Consider the following 23470-nt stretch of genomic DNA (forward strand, 5'->3'; position numbering starts at 1 on the left):
TGCGGTTCACTGTTGGACTTCATCCTTTTGCCCCCTGATTGTCAGGCTGCCTGGGTCATTTCCAGTACCACCTGTCAGGGACCTTTCAGCTGTGTCTTTGGAGAAACCTCCTTCCTATCTCTGCCAGTTGCTTTCTCTGGTATCTGCAGTGACTCACAGAGATTTCCTTAGCTCTTCCAACTGTTCATGCCTAGTTCTGGGCTCTCAAACATTTTTGTTGCTTTTGTAATTCGTGTTATGATTTTCCCTTAGCTCGTGACTTATTGGAACACAGTGACCAACATCCTTGTCAGCACATTAAAATGTCATAGACATATTCCCTAGAGCATCTTTTGTCATTAGCTAGCCTATCACAACAACACTTTTGCTGTTGGAGAACTGGGGTTCATCTGCTAATAGATGTTGCCAAGCCCCATGATAACTGACAGCAGTACCGCCAGGCCAGTTTACCCTACCAGTCTCTGCTCTTCTTGGAGCCCCTACCTCTGTTTCTCTCTCTCCTGTTTCCTTGGCGTAATCCTCATTTCCTCTTGGGCAGCACTCACCCCTGTCCCCCTCACCCAAACCCCTTTGCCTCCTCTCTCTTTCTTCCCATCCCTCATTCCCAGGAGTCCTCTACCCCTCCCTGTCCTCCTCTTTTCTCTTCCTCCTCCTCTGTGGCCTTATTAAGGGGAGAAGAGTTTTGTCAAACTTCAGTGTGGATTAGCATTTCCTTTAAACAGACATTAATGTGGCAAGCATACAATTGAATGTGTACCTGTCATGTGACAGAATCTTGGTTTTTCCTTAAGGATTACTGATCATTATTCTTAAGCAGTAAGCCTTTCTGCCAGCCCTTGGACTAAAGAAGCAATGGTTGACTAATTTAGGGTATTTGGAAACTTGTTAAAGGAGTCTCTATGCAACGGTGTTTCTTAGAAAAAGATAAGCCCCGACTTATAAAACAGCGACAGAGCTTCTGATTTAAAACCCCATTGCCCTTTTCATTGAGAGCGTTGCTAAGTCTCACAATTAGTTAAATCTTTGTTGGTAAAAAGAAAAAAAAAAAAAAGACATTGCAGACTCCACTGCTCTGTGACCATCTCAAAGATTATGTGATTAACTTGGTGGTAGTGGGTGGCTAATTGGCTAAGCTTTAATCTTCACACCAACTTTGTTGAGGATTTTAGGAAATAGGAAATTAAATAGAGTTTGAGCTGGCATTTGTATGTCAGGAAGGTTATATGAACAAGTAGCCCAATTGCTAAAATCAAAAGAATAGATATGATAATGAAATGTCTACATTTTATTAGGATGTGAACTTCTCAATTTAATTTCAGATGTTTACTTTTACTCTGAGCTACTGAAAAAAAAGCCTTATATTTCCAATTTATATTTAATATCACTATGTTGATAACCAAGGTAGATAAAAGAAAAAACTACATTAAATCTTACTTTAAAAATTCCCCCTTTTGCCCTTTTTAAATCATTGAATGTTTCATTTTGGTTTAAGGCCTGGGTTATAAGAAGGATGATTTGTACCTAGTAGTACTTAGATTTCCTAAAGAATCATTGATTTATACTTTCTGTTACTTAAAGTTGTTAACACATGACCAAGTGTCTCTATTAGAAATAGGGAATTGCTAAGGCAAATACACCTGTACCACAAGCCTGCTGATGTGAGACAGTGAATAAGCATAATTATTTCACCCTTTTATTTATGCTCCACAAATAAAATAGCTTCCTGACTTTCTGCCATGTAAAGGAGTTGCATTCAAGCTGTGTATAGTCTAGTGATAGACATGAATTAAAGAATCATACACCTAAGTAAAATAAATTCAGCAGAAAAGTATATTGTGCACTGAGAGTATCAGGGAGAACTGATTTAGTTAGGGAGGTTGCCTGATTTAAGACTTTATTGTATTCCTTCCATCTGTCCATCTGTCTTGTTTCTCCATACAGATTTTAAATACCTTGAGGGCAGACCAAAGCGTAGCAAAATGCTTAATAAGTATTTGCTCAACGAATAAATGTCTTTTTCCTATGTATTCCATAATACCTAGCACAGAGATGTGTATACAGTATGTACTTGGCAGATTTTGTTGATTGGTAGGTTGAATGAGTGAGGATGGGATAGGGTACACCCTGGTAGCTAAACGAACCTGGGACTTGTTTAGCAAATGAGGTTTAACACATGAAAGCTGTTTGCCCCCCTCATATCGAGTCTGGTGGTTGTCGAGGACAGCTCCCTTCAGAGGGTGACTCCAGGATCAGGATGTTTCCACCTTACACCTATGCTGTGCTGACACGAGGCCTCCATGTTCACTGTGACAACCGAGGAGACAGTCACCCTTTGTGTCAGGTTGAATGTATTATATCCCCCAAAAACCATTATCTTTGATGCAGTCTTGTGTGGGCAGATGTGTTAGTGTTGATTAGATTGTAATTCTTTGATTGAGTGTTTCCATGGAGATGCAACCTACCCAACTGTAGGTAATAACTTGATTAGATAATTTCCATGGAGGTGTGGCCCCGCCCATGCAGTGTGGGCCTTGATTAGTTTACTAGAGCACTACACAAGCTCAGACAGAAGACGTGAGCTTGCTACAGCCAAGAGGGACACTTTGAAAGAATGCACAGGGGCTGAGAGAGGAACGTCCTGGGAGAAAGCCATTTTGAAACCAGAACTTAGAGCAGACGCCAGCCATGTGCCTTCCTAGCTAACGGAGGTTTTCTGGACACCATTGGCCATCTTTCAGTGAAGGGACCCAATTGTTGATGCATTACCTTGGATGCTTTATGGCCTTAAGATTGTAATTGTGTAACCACATAAACCTCCTTTATAAAAGCCAATCCGTTTCTGGTATTTTGCATCCTGGCAGCATTAACAAACCAGAACACCCTTCTTATAGGCTTTGGCCTGGCTGTGGCATTCCATAACCTGTCCCACAGCTCCAACCTACTGCAGGGGGCTGCCAGGATGATAATCTCCCTCGATGCTCAGGAAGAGGAGAATGGAACAGGATTTGGTGGAACATAGAGCCTTGCCTCTGCTTCTCTGATTATCTTGGATAGTTTGAAGGAAAGATAAGTAGCTTTGGTATATAGTCTTACTACTTTCTTAGCAAAGACTAGGATAAGAATTTAATAGAGGCACATGAAATGGGCTGAGAGGAGGCCCTTGTGGGATTTGTTTATCATTTTAAATACCAGTTCTTGGAAGAGTCTAGCCAGGAAGGGGAGAGAAACATCAATAAAATAAAAAGAATTACAACATGGTGAAATTAATGCAAGTAGGTATGAACAATGTGTTGTAAGACTTAGAAGAGGAGATTGTTTCTGCAGCAGTCAGAGGAGGAGGACTACGAAAAGCACCTGAAGGGACCAAAAAAACCAACGTTTATTAACTGGGTGCTTTTGGTTTAGCTCACTGCACTAGGATGACGATTAGATGCCCTCAACCGCAAGTAGCAGATAACCTACTCAAAATGGCTTAAATAAGGAAACTGTCACATACAGTAAGAAGTTCTGGGTGAGAGAGGTGGGAGGGCTAGTTAATTCTACAGCCCAGTGATGTCACCAAGGATCCAGATTGTTGCTACCTTTTCCTTTTGTCATCCTCAACGTGTTGGCTTTCTCTTTGGACTTGCTCCTCTCCTGGTTTCAGAGTAGCTTAGCAGTTCCCAGCCACACATCCAGAATGACAGGAGAGGAGGGGGAGAGTGTTTTCCATAGGTAATGCACTTATGTGGCTAAAAAACTCAACAAGCATTGAGCAATATTCAGTGAAAAATCTGCTTTAGTTTCCTAGCTGCTACAACAAATACCGTATGATGGGTTGGCTTAAACAAAAGGAATTTACTGGCTCACGGTTTCGCGTCTAGGGGAAGTCCAAAATCAAGGTGTCAGCAAGGTGATACTTTCTCCCTAAAGACTGTGGCGTTCTGGGGCTGGCTGCTGGCGATCCTTGGTCCTTGGCTTTTCTGTCACCTGGCAATGCACGGGGCAGTGTCTTTTCCTTTCTCTTCCGGGCTCTGTTGACTTCCAGGTCTGGCTGCTCCCTGTGACTTCTGCCCTCCTTGTCCGATTTCCTTTGCTCATAAGGACCTCAGCTGTACTGGATGAGGCCCACCCTCATTCAGTCTGGGTGCACCTTACCTAATAGCATCTGCAGAGGTCCTCTTTACAAATGAGTTCACACCCACGGGGCCGGGGGTTGGGACATGATTCAGTCCCCAACAGCTCCTTTCCCACTGTGTCCCCCACTCCCAAACATAAGCAATCACTGTTAACAATTTCTGGTATATCCTTCCGGGGGTCCCTTCAGCATATACCAGAAAATATGAACATATTTTCTTATTTCCCTCCATCTTTTCCACAAATGGTAGCCTATTGTGCATACCATTCCACAACTTTCTTTGTTCACCTAAATCACGTATCTTGGAGATTTTCCCAAACCAGCACATAAGGTTTTGTCATTAGTTTTTATAGCCTTATAATATTTCATTGTATGCATGTGCCATTAGCTATTTAACTAGTCCCCTATTGATAGACATGTGTATGTTTCCAATCCTTTTCAATTACAAAAACATAGCTGTGAGTAACATTATATGTAAGGAATTACTCCTGTGTGAAAGTATATCTCTAGATAAATTTTTAGAAGTGGGATGGCTGGGTCAAAGGGTATATGCATTTGTAATTTTGATAGCATTTGGCAATTTTCCTTCACAGAGGAGGGGAGGTACGCAGAACGAATTTATACTTGGGCCAACAATTTATGTGAATGCCTGTTTCCATATAATCTTCCCCAAAGAGAGAGTTATTAAACTTTTGTATCCAACTCCAGTCTGATATATATATAAAGATAGTTTAATGTAGTTATATCTTAGTGGAGATTTATGTAGTTATTATACTTATGGTGTAGCCAAGGTTGTCAAGAAATTTTCCTGTTTTTTTTAATCATACATTCATTATTTTATGTTATAACTACAAAATATTTGATCCATTTGGAATTTAATTTGGTGAAAAGTATGGATCCCCCCCCCCCACTTTCAATTTTTGGTACCCTATTTTTCTGACTGCTTACCCTTTTTATTGAAAATCTGTCTTTTCTAAATAAATTTCAGATGCCGTCTTCACCATATAATACATCCCCATATGGATTTGGATCTATTTCCAAATTCCATTGGTCTCTCTGTCTACTTATGTGCTAGCACCATATTATTTTAAGTATTGTGGCATTATTACAAGTTTTATAACATGATAGGGCAATCTCTCATTGCACTTCTTTTTGAGAATTTTGCTTATTTTTTACATGTACTCTAGAATCAGCTAATTTAATTCTGAAAAAGGAAGAAACAACTTTTTAAAAAAAATTGGATTACATTAAATTTTTAAATTCTTTATAATATTGAATCTTTGTATTTAAGGACATGGCATGTTTTTCCATTTGTTTAAGCCGTCTCTCAGGTCTTTTGGTAATATTTTCTTCAAATAAGTTTCACACATTTCTGAGTCTCTTATTGTTTTGTTTTAAATTCAGTTTTTAAAATTTCCTTCGTACTTTCTGATTGTTCTTAATATGAAAACTGTTGGTGTCTGTTTATTAGTAATGTACCTCCTTTCTAAATTCTTTAATTATTCTTAGTAGGTTTTCTGATGTTTTTCTTGTGTTTTCCGGTTATTGGTTTATAAGAGCAAGGAAACACTTCCCGAAAGCTTGCCAGTAGACTTTGGCTCATGCCTCCTAGGCTACGATTATATTAAATAAATTTAAATTAAAAAACCACATTTAAATAAAAAACTGGGGGTGGGAGCTGGGGTTGCCCCTTTGGGTTGGTTTTTCAGATTGTGTCCCTGAACTGAAGCTGAGAACAGGGTCATCTCCCCTGAATAGTTGAACCTTGGACAAAATTTGATTCATAACAAGTTAGAAGAGACTTGAGGTGGGTGGATAGACAAGTGGTAGTGGCTACATCAGCTCTTTCGGCAACTTCCTTCATATCTAAGTTTCTTCTAACACCAGAGACTCAGGGTTCCTCCAGGCTATACGTCGTCAAGAAGAATCTTTATCTCCATGCACCTCAACAGCCACACTTGGGACAATTTCTTTTCCTGTTACTGAAGTCCCAAGAAGTGGTAGATAGATCCCTGGTCTTTTGGGTTATTGTATTTAGGCGCAAGTAGAACCTAGATAATTATTTTAAATCTCCAGCTCACTTTTAAGAAGCTGCAACATTCACACCTGCCAGATACCTTCCCAATGAGGTTTGGGCAACATGCTTTGGAAGTACAACCCAGTTTCGAAAGAGACACATTTAAATAGCTTCTTAGCGTTGATTTCTTCTGCAGGCAGATGTTCTTGTGCCTTTTCTGTTCATTGTTGTTGAATTCCATTTCTGAATCTTGTCTCCATATTCTGGAGGCCTGTGACAGGTTAATCTGGTTCCTGGGTTGAATTTAACATGACAGCTGGAGTGGGTATTTCAAACCGGGACTGATCTGAAGAATCTGGAATGGTGTTGCCTTAGCACTTTTTTTTTCTGTATTAACTGTGGGTCTGATAGCAGCCGTGATGCTTCCAGATGGGGGAAAGGGGAGGGCTTGGAGGTATCATACGACAAAGTGTCTTTTGTGGCTCCTCTTGATGGAAGAGGCGGTTGGTTGTCAGGCCAATTTTGGTTGTTTGGCCTATTTTGTTAGGCCTAAATATTGACAATTTGTGATATTCTAATGGTTTGTAGGACAGAAGTTTGTTTATAAATAATTTTTTAAAATGTCAATTTATTTTTCAAATCGTGTCACATGGTGGAAAGTCAAAGAGTAATCAATGAAAAGTAAGGCTTCCTTCTACTTCTGACATGCCCATTTCCTCCCAGAGGCAGTCACTTTTAAGAATTTTTTTAGGCTCCTCTGGAGAGATTCTACATGTATACAAGGACACACACACACACACACACACACACACACACACACCCTCCAGTCTCCTCTGCCTTTTTCTATTTTTTTTTTTAACAAATTGTAATATTGTACTGTGTATTATCTTTTTTGCTTAACAGTATACTAGAAGATTATGATGTAGGATATTTAGAAATAGTACTCTTAAATAAATATCTTGGCAAGGTACCTCTTAAGTTTTAGATTATATGCGTACCCATGAGCCTGAATGTTGCTTGATGGGATTTCTGTAGTGCAGGCTTTTTTTCTCCATGGAGTAGGAAAGGAAGCTCGATTAGCAGCCTGATCTCTAAGTAGAGACGAATTGTAAGGAAAGATTGTCCATTTGGATGCTTGGTCAAGCAAGTGAAACCGAAGGCCTTGAGATATAAATAAATGTTAATCATTGCAGCTCCAAGTCGCCGATCAAGTCTAGAAAGGTATCCAGTTATCACCAAGTGAAATGTAATCAAGTATAGTCTTTCCACAAACAGGTTGTCCCAGCAACATGGTAGTTTCTCTCCTCAGGTTTTAAAAGTTGGGCAGCATCTCCCTCTAAGCCAAACTCTGCAAATAAAGTCACTACCCTCCTGCCTATGTGGGACATGACTCCCCGGGGTTTAAGTCTCCCTGGCGACGTGGCACATGACCCCCAGGGATGAGCCTGGCCCTGGCATTGTGGGATTGACGATGCTTTCTTGCCCAAAAGGGGGGAAAGAAATGAAACAAAATAGTTTCATTGGCTACAAGATTTCAAATAGTCGAGAGGTCATTCTGGAGGTTACGCTTATGCAGGCTTCAGCCAGATATTGCAAATTGCCACAGTATGCCAAGCCCAACCAAAAGTGTTCCTGAAAAGCCTAAAGAATAACCTGGGCTCTATCTAAGACACTATAAATAAAGTTTTACTTTTTAAGTTTATTTTTTCAGAAATGTACAGCCTCTATATGGCTCCTATGCCAGATAAGTCCTGGTGCCTAGAGGTACCAGTCTCTTCAAGAGTATCAACCAGTTTCATTTCTCTACCCCATAATGTCGACACCCCTTTTCAGCATGAAGAAGTTAGAATGGTCATTGCCCAGATATCCCTGAAGACTGAAAGAATGAAAAATGAGAGGGAGGGGTTGTAACTGAGAAGTTGGGATTTAACAAATGATGAGGACTACTGAATCTTTGTATAGATATTGCTTTTTAGTTTTAGTGTATGAGAATGGCCAGAAGGAAATACCTGAAATTGTTGAACTGTAACCCAGTGGCCTTGATCTTTGATAATGAGTGTGTAACTATATAGCTTTTATCTTATGACCATGCGATTGTAAAAACCTTGTGACTGATACCCCTTTTATCCAGTTTATGGTTACATGAATATTAAAGACATGCATGGAAAAAGAAAAAAAAAGTTGGACAGCAAAGAAATATCAAATGAAAAAAATTTAAAAGATACTATTTACAATTGCATTTTAGGAACATGAAATATGTAGGAGTAAGTCTAATGAAAAATGTATGAGACTTCTATGCTGAAAACTATGAAAAAGTATTAAGGGGTGAAAAAAACCCTCACTAAATAGAGGGGTGTTTAATCTTCAGAAATGAGAAGACTCTATATTGTAAAGATGCCAGTTCCCTCAACATTGATGGGTAGATTCAAAGCAAGCCCATTTAATGTCCCCTGCAGGTGTTTTTGTTCGGTTTTGTTTCTGTTTGGTCACTTGAGAAGCTGTTTCTAAGATTAATTTGACAATGCAATGAGCCAAGAAGAGCCAAAGCCATCTTGAAAGACCAAAAATCTGGAGGACTTAATTTACTAGAGAGCAAGACTTAGCATGACGCTGCCTTGCAGTGCAGGCACAGGGGTAGGCAAAGCAATGGGACAAAACAGTCTAGAAATAATCCCACACGTGTTTAGGCACCTGATATGTCAGAGGTGACACTGCAGTGCAGCAGAGAAAAGAAGGCCTTTTGATAAATGGTGCTAGATCGACTGAGTATCCATATGGAAAAAAATGAATCTTGGCCTCTGCTGTCAAGCTATATAAAAATCATATCTAAATGGATTGTAGATCCAAATGTGAAAGGCAAAACAAGAGCACTTTTAGAAGCCAACATAGAATGTCTTTCTGACCTTGAGATAGGCAAAAAGCACTAAACACAAAGGAAACATGTTAAATTGGACTACATTAAAATTCTGTTTTGTCAGAAGATACCACAAGACAGTGAAAAGACAAGCAACAGAGTGGCAGCCTGTATTTGCAATGTCTATATCCAATATGGGAGTTTTATCCAGAATATGTAAAGAACCCCTACAAATCAGCAACAAACAGGTGACAATCCATTAGAAAGAAAGCAGACAGAAGACTTAAACTTGTCCACAAAAGACCATATTCAGATGGCTGACGAGCATATGAAAAGGTGTTCAATTTCACTAGTCATCAGGAAAATGCAAAGTAAGCCACGATGTCGATACCGTTATACCTACCAGAATGGTTAAACCTGACGGTCGTGTCAAGTGTGGCTAGGATGCTGAGCCACTGGAATTCTCTTATAATACCGGTGGAAGTGTAAATCATACAACCTTCGGAAGATGGTATGACTGTATCCACTAAAATGGAACTGTACAAAAGGCCTGTACTAGAATGTTTGCATGAATTTCCAGACATAATGATGACTGAAATAAATCAGCCATGAGAGTATGATTCATATAAAGGCAAAACTTACTTAGGATGTGAAAAGTCACAATAGTGATCCCTTTGGGGGCAGCAGTGTCTAGAAGAGGGCAGGAGGGATAGAAGTCCGGGGTTCTGATATGGTGTTCCTGGCTGGGGTAGTGGTGTGTTCACTTTGTGAGTTATCTTTCAACTGTGCAGTCATGATTTTTCTGTTTGTATGTTTTATTTGGATTAAAAATATATGTAAACCTATACTTATGCATGCATATAGTCATGTAGGTACACACACACACACACACACACACACACACACACACACACACTATGTAAACCTATACTTATGCATGCATATAGTCATGTAGGTACACACACACACACACACACACACACACACACAGCCATGCCCCAAACTGACCACAAGATGGGTCTGTAACTTTATAGGAGAGAATTTTACTCAAACCTTCCCAGTCTCCAGATTTTGAAAAGTGAAGAGTTTTTCTTCCGTGAAACTGATGAAAAGTGAAGAGTTTTTCTTCCGTGAAACTGAGGAGGGAATGTTGATTGTTTTTACTACCAAACTTTAGAAAAGAAATCATATCATCTTTTAAAAATCTTTCAGTTCTCTCGTTAATCTTCTCCCTCTTCATCTGGGTAAATGCAGAGCTGTTTGCCATTTTTACGCTTCCTCTTTAGAGACTCTTTATAGATGTTTGTTCTATTTCTAGTCTTTCTTTGGTTCCTTTTGTTTCTGGCTCTCTCTCTCTCATTTTCCTTGCTTACCTTTTCCTTTCATACCTTTCTCTTGTTTTTCTTGCCCTGTGGAAATATGTTTGTTTTAGGCAGTTCTTGATTTTAGTTTTTGTTTCCAATTCATAATTTTGAAAGAAGAGGGATGGTTTCAATTCTTCTTTCTAATAGTGTCCACTTGAGTTGTCTTTACTTACCTGGGTCTTTACCTTATTATCGTCCCCTCCCCCATCCCTCCCCCCGCAAGGGGGAATGAATAGTCTTTAATTGGATTTAAAATAAATTATCCGTGTGATACATGCTCATTATGACAAGTCAAACCGTTCTGCGTTATAAACCCAAAGTTAATACTCTTACTTTCCTTGTCTCCAGTGCCATTCTCTTAAAGTAATCAGGGGTACTGTTTGGAGGATTTCCTTCTGAATTTATATGTGCCATACAAATATTTACAAATATATTTACATAAATATGCTTTTCCTTTTCTTTTTTTTATGAGAACAGGATTGTACTATACATACACATTACTCTGTACTTTACTTTTTTTTCCATTTAAACTTGGGCATGCATTCAAATCAGTAGGTCTGATAAATTCTTTTAAATAGGTACATAATTTGACAATATGAACATGCAATCTTTTTTTTTTTTTTTAGTGCTCCTCGTTTGATGGATATCAGGGTTGTTTTGGTTTTTTGCCTTTAAAAACAGTGCAACACTAAATATCCATAAAGACTCTTGCTTCTATTTCTGTAGGATCATCCCAAAAGTTGGGTTACTGGGTGTGGGTATTCAAAATTTATCAGATAGTGAAACATCTTAAAAGTCAAAGAGATTTACAGTCCCTCCAGCAATATATCGGAGAACCCATTTCTCCACACCTTACCTGTCAGCCGAGGTTGGGTTTTACTGATCTGACAAGCAAACATTTCTAACGACTGTTGGTGGCACTCTGGCCAGCCAATAATTTAGTTTCATGAGACTTACTGTTTTTGCCTATAGAGCAGCATCAATTTGCACACCTAATTGAATATTTTATTGCATTTTATCTTGATTTTACAAAATGAGTGGAAATAGAAACAAGCATGTCGATTAGGGGGAACAGTAGAGTTGGGACAAACTTGGGAGTCATCAGACGTGCCTAAATGCGGTGGTTAACCTCAGCTGGACATTTGTGGGATTCGCTATTTAGCTGTGTTGGGTTGTGAGGAACCAAGTGAAAGTCGTGGAGATGTTAGAACTACATAATGGAAGATTGTGTCAAGAAGGAACAGCTCTAGAAACAGAAGGTCTGTCTTAATAGGTGAGCATACTGTTGGCTTTTGGCCATTCTGTGCTGAACGGGTTTTCGAGAGCCCAATGTGTAATAAAGTAGGGAGCTGCTTGTAATAAGTGGTGATCATTGATTGCTGAATATTTAATTTGTAGTTGAACTTCGGCTGCTCACCAGCAGATGGCTCTAAGTCACCATAAATTTGTCAGAGCCGTCTTTGGACTTGGCTAATGCATTTCTTGCTTGGAATTTTTCCTTTTTTTTGTATATCACTCCTTCCTGCCTCTCTTCTACTTTTAAGGTACCATGACAACCAAACACTTAAGGGAAAGAACTGTTTGTTTTGATTTTGTTTGCTTGATTTTAGATTGCCTGGATGACTCCCTCAGAAATAGTATACTAGAATTTATGAAATTTGGGTTGGAAGCCAAAATAGTGACTTCTGATGGTCTTTCCCACCCTGCATTTCTATTTTCTGTGAACTGTTTTGTTAAAGTTTTAATATTTATTTTCTTACTTACTTTGTTAGAGAAGTTGTAGGTTTACAGAAAAATCATGTACCACCCTGTTAATAACTCCTTGCATTAGTGTGGTATATTTGTTACAATTCATGAAAGAACGTTTTTGTAATTGTATTATTAAGGCTTTAATTTAATGTTAAAACTTATTATTGGTAAATTTGGCCAGCATTGAATAGGAAAAAATATGGGTTTAGTTTAAAATTTGAAAAATACTTTTTTTGCAGTAGGTTTTTAAGATGGTATGGTGAGAATTTCCTTGGACATGTAAATATGATATTTTCCTTGTTTGAGTTCTTATTCTTGTATATATAATCTTTGAGTATTGGTCAGTTTAACAAAAAATTTTTTTCGACTGTTGACTTTGTGAAAGGCACAATGTTAGGGATTTATTGTCCCTAGATTGTCAGCTCCATAAGGTCTGGCTTTTATCTCCACTTTGTTTACTTCCACACCTCTAGATCGGTGCAGTAGATGAAGGTTCTTAGTAGGCATTTGTGGGATGGCTGGGTGGGAGGAAGGAAGGGATACAAAAAAGAATAGGATAGAGTATTGGGCTTAAAAAAGTTAGTCTAGTAGATGTGGCTGCAAGTATCTGCATGTCCATTGATGATGTTCTTGAAGAAACAGTTTTACTTTGGGCTTGTTAGGTTAAAGTTTGAGAAAATTCTGCAAGGAAATGAAAACTTTCCTTTTTCCTAAGGCTCGTCAATTCCCCAAGTCACCCAGGTTTGGAGCTCTCTGTCCCCTCCACCCAGTCCATGCGCCACGCTGGTGGAGGTACTTTTCGAGTGGCTGTGCTAGCTGTCCCCTTGGCCCTGTGCCCTCCGGTCATCTCCCTGGCCCCGGCCCCCTCACCTCTCGCCTGCACCCATCCCTGCTCCAGCCTTTGGCTTGCCTCCCCGACCGCAGCCCCTCCTCGCTGGAATCCAGTCTGCATATTGTTGCCAGACTTTGTCTCTGAAGAACTTCTGTCAAAGGTTCTATTTCTGATTGAAATCTGAGCTTCCGTGCATCTTTATATTCACAGAAAGAAACTGCAAAAACTGTTTTGAAAAAGGCATTACCCCTTTCGTACCAGAGTACCATGTCCACATCTATAGGCAAGTCTGACTCAATTCACTGATGCCCTAGAAAGTTCTTCCCTAGTCCTGACTTCAGACCTCCCTGTGGTCGGTGAATACTGAAACACTGATACTTTTTCAGACAAAACAACATTTTACGAAGTCACTCTGACATCTTTTTGCAATGCTAAGAAAAGCTAAAGAAAGCTGCTTCTTGGAATTTACTGCTTTTTCAATTCTGTATTCAGATGATAAGAATGCCCTGGGCCCCTGTCAACTCTTAACAAGCTTCAGCTTCACTTTGTCAGCAGAAAAACATGAATTACCTGCCTCTCCTCTATTAATATTAGCATTTAATAATGTGTATTACTTGCTTGTTGGGATGGGTATCAGTCAGTCTTCTGATGTCTTTAGAATTGACCTTGAAACTTTTTGGTTAAATCTTTACAAGATAAATCTCTAACTTACTTATTCAGGTGATATTTATTTGATAAATTCCTTTTATTAGGTAAGTTCCATCTTATAAGACTATGGATAAAAATTATTGATTAATTAAAAAAATATTTTATCTACCTCTTAAACTCAGAAGTGTAATATTTAGCATTTCCTTTCTTCAACTTACTTTTCAAAGGAGAAACACTCCTTACTACTTATTCCAAAAAATAAGCTTGTGCTACAAGGTGTTTTACTGGTAGAATTCCCTTTTAGGTAATATTCTCTCTGTCTACTTGAACAATATCAGTCTTTGCTGCCAAAGTCTTTTGAAGGCAACTAACAATTGATTACATTAGTTTTTTTTTTTTTTGCTTTCTCAAGATAAAAGTGCTAAATATCTCTCTCATTTTGTCTCTCTCCTGATTAAAACTCTTAGCGGCCTTCCTAGTACTGTTTCATAAGCATTTACTGAATGCATATTCTGAGGCCCTTTTTGTGTGTGTGCTGGGGATATAAACATGACTGTCCTCTGGCTTCTTCCCTCCCAGAGCTCATAATTTAGTAAGGGAGACAGATGAGTAAATAACTAACTCCAAGCCTGCTTGATAAATGCCACCTTAGAGGTTGTGAACGAAGTGCCATGGGAACACCAAGGAGTGATTGATTCAAGGGAAGGGGGATGGGGACAGGGATCAGGAAAGACTAAACAGCAGAAGTGACATTTGAGTTAAGCCTTAGGGGATGAATAGAATTTTGCCAGATGGACAAAGGGGTGGGGGTGGGAGCACTCCGACTCATACAAAAACATGGGAGTGTGAAAGTTTGTGCCTTTTGTCTAAGTCGGGGTGAGCAGTCTGTGGGGCTGAAGAGAGAGTAGGGCATGGAAGGGTGGGATGTTGGCAGATGTGGCTGCTGAGACACACCGGGGCCATATTGTAAAGCTTCAACTTGATCTGTAGCTTCTAGGGAGTCGTGAAAGTTTTAAAATAGGGAAATGACCTGGTGAGAGAATTCTGGCAGCAAATCCGAGATGATTTGAATGAGGGTGACGTGGGAACAAGGGGACCGGTCGGGAGGCTGTGGCTGTGTTCTGCAGGGGAGATGATGAGGTTCTAAGCCCAGGCGACATCAATGGATTTGAGACCTTGGTAATTGATGAGGTGTGGGAGAGAGGACGGAAGAGATGGCTTGGGTGACTTGGGGATATAGTGATACCGTTAACTGAAATAGCGAGTGTGGGAGAGGAAACGCTGAAGGGGTGGATGTAGTGAACTTGATTTTGGATCTGTGGAGTTTGGTGCGGAATACCCAGTTGGAGATTCCTAATGAAAAGCTGTCAATGCAGAGATAGAGCTTGTTGAAAAATATCACAAGTAGAGAGAGCTTCACTTGGAAGTATTCACCGTGGTGGTTTAACATTCAGGATGAGGGGTGGGAAGCCCCACCTCAACTGAACTTTTATGTGTGGAGTATTTATTTACTTATCTATAATGCAATTATATTGAGATATATTCACATATCATACAAACCATCCCAAGTATACAATCACTGGCTCATGGTGTCATCAGTAGTTGTTCATCCATCCCTGTGATCAAATTTAAAACATTTTCATTACTTCAGAAAAGAAATAAAAGGAAAAAAGAAAACCCAAGTCCTCCCATACCCCTTATCCCCACCCCCACCCCCATTATTGACCGGTAGTATTGGTGTGGTACATTTGTTACTGTTGATGAAAGAGTATTAACATATTATGTTAACTATAGCCCATAGTTTGCAATAGGTACATTTTTTCCCCATAGGGGTATTTATTTTCGACTATATATGTACTATTCCTTCCATCACCCCCAGATTCTTATATTTTCCCTGCTAGAGGAGCCAGCCCCCTCATGATCTTAGTCTAGATTTCACCACCGTTATGACTCATAGGAATGTACTCTATCTCTCGTTAGTGTTGGGGCATAAAAAATGTTTACGCACTGCTGGCGTCTGTTCTTATAGCCTGAAACCGCTGGAACAGATAAAATGACTCAAGAGAGACAAAATAGTGAGAAGAGATATTCTAAGCATCATCCCTGTGGACGCCAACATTGAAGGGGCAGGTGGCAGAAGAGGAACCTGTAAGTGACAGAGAAGGAGCTGTCAGTAGGAGAGAGAAGCCAAGGCAGGAGAGGTTTTCATCATAAGGACATCAAGTCCTAGAAGAGGGGCAGGGTGAAAACTGGGAGGGGTTTTTAGCAGTCATGGGGTGCTATGGTCAAGGATGAGTTGGGCGAGAGCAGGCTCAGTTAAGTGACAGAGCAAAGGCAGGATTGAGGTAAGCTATAGAATGAATGGGACTGAGTGAGGGGCATCAGGAAGTAGAGCTGGTGAGCAGAGTTGATTCTTTAAGGAAATTTGGCTGTGAATAACAGAAGGTAGTTGCTTGAGTGAAGGATTTTTAGGATAGGGAAGATACTGGTAGAAAGCTAAAACTGGAAGGGTCTGGGAGAGTGTGAAGATGAAAGGGGTTAGGAGAACAGATGGAGGCTCACCATGGCTACCTGCCTTCCAGTGAAATCTGCTGCTGGATCCAGGTGCCCATAATCTGGTCCACTCTGTTCCTATTCACGGGGCTCACCCTCTGCCCTGGAGACAAGGTGCATGTGTTTCCACTTTCTTGGAATGCTTTTCCATCCCACCCTCACGTGGCCAAACCTTACCCATTCTTTAAGGCTGCCTTGGGTCTCCTTACCTTTAGGAAGCCTTCATTGAGATGGTAGAAAGAAAGTGCCTTGGGTGAAGGATCAGTCAGTTGATGTGGGTTGAACCCTGAACTCTGCCTCTAAGTATGTGACCTTGAGAAAGGCACTCGGTGCCTCTTTGCCTTGGTTTTCTTGTCAATAATATCTGCCCTGACTCACACACAGGCCTGTGTAAGGATTCAAATAAGTTAACATTTGTGAAATGCCTTGGAAATTACATAACCGGGTCCCAATGTATGATATAATTTTCCTATTGATTTTGTTCATTTATGAGTTTGGCTGAATAAGTTAATTTGTTCAACACTTTTTTTCAGTGCCTATTATACCAGGCATTGAGCATATAGTGATGAATAAGATGAAGTCCCTACCGTGGTGGAGTTTATATTCTAGTGTAGGAGACAGAAAATAAACAACTATACAGTGTCCAATAGTTTTAAGTGCTATGACGATACATAAAGTGGGCTTAGGAATTACAGGGAAGGGTTTTATTTTTTGTACAGTAGCCGGGAATACCTCTTGAGGAGCTGACATATGAGCAGAAATTGAATAAAGTAATGGAACAAAGCCACCTGGCCATCTGGGGGAGGGGTGCCTCAGCCAGAGAGGAAAGCAGATGCAGCGGTGAGATGGGAATGTGTTCAGTGTGTTCTAGAGACTTCAAGGAGGCCAGTGGGCCTCGTAGTTTACAGTAAGGATGTTGTCCTTCATGCTAAGGGATGGGGAGCTGTGGGGAGGTTTGAGCAAAGAAAGGACAGGACCAGATTAAATTAATTAATCAACTAATTAATGAACGTGGTAAAGTGTACATGCGCATAAAATTTACCATTTTACAGTGTACGCTCAGTGGCGTTGAGTACATTCACAGTGTTTTGAAATCATCACCGTCATCTCGTTCCAGAAGATTCTCATCACCCCAGGAGGAAGCCGGTACCCATCAGCAGTCCCTTCCCATTCCTGCTGCCCACAGCCCCTGGCAACCCTGAACCTGCTCTCTGTGTCTGTGGAGTTGCCTATGGGACCAGATTTGTTTTTACAGTGATCACTCAGGCAGTTGTGTGGGGAGTGGGCTGCAGAGGGCAGGAGCAGAAGCAGGGAGGCTGGGGCGCTGGGGCGGTAGCAGTGGAATAGAAGAGAAACGGTACAGATTGAAGGTAACAGCCTCAGGATCTGCAAATGGACTGGGTGTTGTGGGGCGTGAGAGAAAGAGAGGAGTTGAAGATGATCCTAAAGTTTTTGGCCTGAGCCAATAGGTCAGTGATGGATTTAAGCCGAAATTGGGAAGACTTGGGGAGAAGGGAACAGGTTTTATGGGGAAATTGATCTTTTTTCCTCTGATTTTTATACAATTTGGTACTTAATGAGAAAGTTTTAATTAAAGCTGTAAAGATCTTAAAGATCATCTTGTTCAGTGATTTCTAAAGATAGGAAATAATCTCTGTAGGATTAAAAAGAATACATGCTACCACCACCACCACCCCCACCACCCCAAGATGGAGAATCTTCCTAACTCACACCCCACCCCAGGAATGTGTGTCTGATTCCTCGACTGTTGGGCCAGAGAAGGTTGAAAACCATTGACCTACTTAGTTGCCTTGTTTTATGGGAGAGAAAACCAGGGTGAGGAGGTCATTTGAATTGCCCACTCTTGTTTTAGTAATTGCTCCATGTGTATGTGTCTTTTTTTTGTTTGTTTTCAATTTGCTCATAAACTCCTTGAAAGCAAGAATTATGTCCTAAATTATTTATTTTCTTTTGTACCTTGAATAATACTGAGTAATATTAGGTTTCATTCCAAATGTAAAGTTGAGCATAAAACCTCATGAGAAGAAAATCAGGTTGCCTTCATTCAGTGTAACTGATGATCTGACCTCTTATTAGCAGAGGCATAACCAGTGCCGATTTCCCAGAATATTTGGGGCATTGGCAAAGCAGAAACAACACACATACATGCATGCACACGTACACACACACACCCGCACAACACAGAAGAGAGAAGGAGAATAAATTCAGCCTTGAAGAACTTCCCAAAATTAGAAATCTGATAAAGCAGAAAGAAGAGGATAAGAGATTGTTCTTATACTGACATAGATGTATTTTGTGCGTAACAGTTTAGCATTGCTTTTATATTGAATTATATGGAGTTGGGGCCAAAATAATTTTTTCAGTACCTAGGACTTCCATGACTCTGAATTCAGCCCTGGAAAAATCGTTCCTATATGTCTGGCCATCAGTCTGTGTTTGATATTAATATTAAATTGTGTCCATGTTGTCATTGTTATTCTCTAATTGGTATTTTTTTAAAATATATAATTAAGGGCTCTAGTTCTAATTTGCCATTTTTTGAGATTACTTAACAAGATTCTTGCATTGTTTTATTTTTTTTTCCCCTTGAAGGCTAATTTTACAATGTGTATTATCAGTATGACAAAGCTACCACTGGAACATTCCAGCATTAACTGTAGAGGAGAAATGTCAACTCAGATGCAATATACTAATTTAAATGGATGCTCAAAGCTTGTCACTGATGTACTTTAGAGGTGGCTCTTGCATCCCTCTGACCCACTGTGCTGTTTTTTAGCATCTGCTTTGGTAATGAACGTACACAAAATCCCACATGGCTATTCTTTGTATCAGGGCAGACGTTTTGTTGCTGCTTTTTCTTTAATATGCATTTTTTAATGCAACTTTATCGAGATATACTCACATACCATATAATCCATCCAAAGTATGCAATCAGTATCTCACAGTGTCATCATATAGTTGTGCATTCATCACCACAATCAATTTTCAAACATTCCTTACTCCAAAATAAAGAAAAAAATATATTAAAAATAAAAAAAGAAATAAAAAAGAACACCCAAACCATCCCATACCCCTTAACCCCCCCATTTATGTATTTTTTTTGTCATTATTTTATTACTCATCTGTCCATATACTGGTTAAAGGAAGTGTCAGTCACCAGGTTTTCACAATCACATGGTCCCATGATAAAAGCTATGTAGTTATACAATTATCATCATGAATCAAGTCTACTTTATTACCATTTAACAGATTCAGGTATTTTCTTCTAGTTATTCTAATACACTAGACACTAAAAAGGAATATGTATATAATACGTAAGAATAACCTCCAGAATGACCTCTCGTCTCTATTTGAGATCTCTCAGCCAACTGAAGCTTTATTTTCTTTCATTTCTTTTCCCCCTTTCAGTCAAGAAGGTTTTCTCAGTTCCATGATACCAGGACCAGGCTCATCCCTGGGAGTCTGTTCCTTGTTGCCAGGGAGACTTGCACCCCTGGGGGTCATGTTCCACATAGGGGAGGGCAGTGAGTTTACCTGCAGAGTTGGCTTAGAGAGAGAGGCCACATCTGAGCAACAAAAGAGGTTCTCTGGGGGTGACTCTCAGGCATAATTATTAGTAGGTTTAGCTTTTCCTTTGCAGGAATAAGTTTCATAAGGGAAAGCCCCAAGATTGTGGGCTTGGCTTATAAAATTGTGATTCCATAATGCTTGTGGGAGTATCAGGGATTCCTCAGGTGAGGAAGTTTAATATTTCCACATTTTCCCCCAGTCCCTCAAGGGGACTTTGCAAATAAGGGCAGAGATTTTTGTTGAATTTGTCTCTATTCTGTTTTTTCTTTATCCCCATGGATGAGAACAATGCCTACTACATGGTAGTTGCTCAGTAAATGCTTTTGAATCGATGGATGATTTTGTTTGATCTTCACAGCCACCCTCTGAGGCAGATACCACTGTTTGTATCTTGCTGGTAGATGGCAGAACCAGGATCACAGCTTGAGCTCCTTGCTATTCAGTCCGTGTTAGGGAGCAGTGTGTGGCCCAGGAAGGGTAATTTTCAGTTCCTGCCTTCTGCCTAGTAGACATGAGGCATAACTATACAAAAGGTTAAACAATAGGGAGGCAGTTATTTCTATACAGTAAGAGAGGTCAGAAGGACTAGAATTAAAAGCAGTGAAGATGAGTGAATGCATGTCAGTGGCCTAGAGCTGTGCCTGCACATAGCACATGCTTAACACGTGCAAACTGTTGTTGCTACTACCACTGCTGTGTCTCCATCTCCATCATCATCATCATCATCATCATCATCATCATCATCAGTTTTTATGAACACTATGAGATCGCTAGGTGAATGATTATTAGTATGTGGGTTGACATGGTCAGAGATGGTTTCATGGACAAGATGGTCTTGGCAGCTCGAATAGAACATGGACATGTGGGGACAAGGTGTGCAAGAATCCTAGGACCATCTGGGGACTGAGACCGGAAAGGTGTGCTTCCTGTTGCTTAGGTAATGAGGAGACCAACGCGTCATGTATGGAGGCCAGGTAAGTCACCGGGGAGTAATTCAGAGTTTGTCTATTGTGTTACGAATGCTACATTAAATGCATAATAAAGTTGGATTTGAAACCCTACGTGTATTTCTGCCTGAGAACAACCAAATAGCCTTTAATGCAAAACATAAAATTATATGGTCATTTATTTTGTGCTGTGATCTGTACTTGGAACGTTGCGTCTGCTTGAGAGAGAATACTGCTGTCTTTGGTGTCACATGGCTGGTGAGACAAACTGCATCCTAATAAAAAGGCCACATCCACTCATCCTTGTGTTTTGGGAATGTAAGAACCCAGTCTTCCATAATTATGGACTCAAGCATGTCTGTGAGGGTTAGTAAGAGGATTGCGTGCCACCTTGGGCTCCTTAGCAGGTTCTGATTTTCTGGGTGGGCCAGCCTTGTACCTTATTTGTCCTTGTAGCTCTTCTAGCACCAAACACAGTTCCTGGCCTAAACTAAGGATGCAATAAATTGTGGTCAAATTGAATTTCAAACTGTGCAAGGCTGGCCATCTGCACACTGGCGGGAGTAGTTTGCAGCCGAGCTCTGGCTTCTCAAGATGTGTAACACATTGAATACCGTTCTCAGGTCCAGCCTGATGACTGGAGGGGCCAAGCGAGGAGCACCCAACCCCTGGCTCTTGGAGGAGTCGGAGGAGACCAGAGGCCTGGGTTTCCATGAAATCCAGCAGCAGCAACAGAGAATCATCCAAGGTACTGAGCACCCCGAGGCGCATGTGTAGAGGCCTTGCCACATTTCTCCATGAGCCTTGCATGATCCTTACCCTCCATGAATAGTGGGGTGAGCACCGTTGGTCTTTCAGAGCCACAGCTCATGACATTTTCTGTGCCCCAGCAGGCCTGAGGAATAGACAGACAGCCACGGCCGGCCACTGCAGTGGCTCTCACAGCAATGATTCCCAAGTCGGGAGAGCAGAGAGAGCCCAAGCAAATCCCGTGCATGTGCCCCTTCCTTTTCTTTGCAATCAGGACCTATTCTCTGATCATAACACTCCATCTTTTTCTTACATAAAAGAAGTCAATTTGGCTTTGACCTTCAAATTCATCTTGTCTAATACCTGCTGAGCCTGCTGATTATTTTTTACTTTTTTCTATTTTTTTTAAGTTTCAGAAGAAATGATGATTGTTATATACAAAGTTCAAACAATATAGAGATATATATTAAATGAAAAGCTTCCCCATTTTCAAACTGCAAAGGGGTGAAGATGTAGTTTCCCAGACTTTTTATTCTATGCATGTACATTTACATAGTATAAACACATTTTATGTAATGGGTTCACAAGATAACCAGTCATTCCACAGAAGATTTTTTAAAAATTTAATGTCTCACGGACAGTTTTTCATGTTAGCATGTACAGCAGTATTAGTTTTTCTAATTCTTTTTTTAAACAGTTTTATTGAGGTATAGTTGACATGCCATAAATTGCATATATTTTAAGTGCATGATTTGGTAAGTTTTGATATATGTATACACCCGTGAAACTATCACTAAAATTAATGAACATAATCATGACTCACATTGGTATCCTACTGATAAAATGTTGACAATTTTAAAAAATTTTTGTTTTGAAATCATTTCAAACTACAGGACAGTTGCAAAAATAATACCAACCCCATGCAGAGAATTCCAACACAACCCCACCCACATACTCAGACCCACCAACTTTTAATGTTTTGCCATATTTGCCACATCATTCTGTCTATCTATCCATCCTTCCGTCTATCTTTTTAATGTATTTTCTAAACGTCTGAGAATAGGTTGGATATATTATGTTCCTTGAACACTTCCACGGACTTTTTCTGAGAATGGGGTATTCAGTTACATAACCCCCTTAAGTGCATTTTTTGAGTTCAAGAAATTTAATATGAATATAAGGCTTACAGTCTATACTCCAATTTTATGTTAAGTTTTTATTGAAAATTTCAAATATATAAATGTAGAGAGAATAATTTAATTACCCCACTGTACCCGTCATCCAACTTCAGCAATTATTAACTCATGGACTCTTGTTTCATCTGCGTCTATACCCACTTACTCATCCCTAGATTATTTTGAAGCAAATCCCAAGCATTATATAAATTTCATTGGTGAATATTCAGAATATGTCTATAAAATACATTTATAAAAGATGAGTGTTTTTAAGGATATAATCACACTACCATATCACATCTAAAAAATTAAAATAAATCTTTAATCATATATGGAGTTAGTGTTCAAAATTCCCTGATTGTCTCATGATTTTTTCTTTTAGATTGTTTGATTCAGGATCTGAATATAGACCATATATTGCAACTAGTTGATATATCCCTTAAGTCTCTTGATTATATATGTTCCTTTTCCTAGTCTTTTTTTTTTTCTTGGTTGAAGAAACTGGGTTGTTTTCCTGTAGATTCCCACTCTCTAGGTTTTGCTGTTTGTTATCCCCATGTGTTCTTGAACATGTTTTTCTGTCCTAGATATTTTCTGTAAATTGATAGTTAGATTTAGTGGCTTGATCAGAATGAGAATTGTGTTTATTATTTTTGGCAAGAATACGTCATGATGACTGTACCCTTGATTTTGTGTGTGTGGTTTTTTTTTAAAATTGAGAAGTTGTAGGTTTACAGAAAAATCATACAGAAAATATAGAGTTCCCATATGCCTCCCTTATACATGCAGTTTTCCCTATTATTGACATTTTGCGTTAGTGTGGTAACTTTGTTATAATTGATGAAAGAATATGATTATACTTTTACTAATAGC

At 39.7% G+C, this 23470-nt stretch overlaps 1 protein-coding gene across 5 annotated transcripts in view; it reads left to right on the plus strand.

The window, feature by feature from the left end:
• The window catches only part of STX8 (syntaxin 8), a 295182-nt gene that overhangs the window by 44496 nt on the left and 227216 nt on the right, over positions 1-23470 (plus strand). For all 5 annotated transcript variants that reach the window (XM_037807925.1, XM_037807923.1, XM_037807921.1 and 2 more), the window contains one exon: positions 21296-21420. In XM_037807925.1, coding sequence (XP_037663853.1) covers positions 21296-21420 — 125 coding nt within the window. The remainder of the gene's footprint in view (positions 1-21295; positions 21421-23470) is intronic.

This window comes from Choloepus didactylus, chromosome 18 (genome assembly GCF_015220235.1).
Source record: "Choloepus didactylus isolate mChoDid1 chromosome 18, mChoDid1.pri, whole genome shotgun sequence".
In the NCBI taxonomy this organism is placed as follows: Eukaryota; Metazoa; Chordata; class Mammalia; order Pilosa; family Megalonychidae; genus Choloepus; species Choloepus didactylus.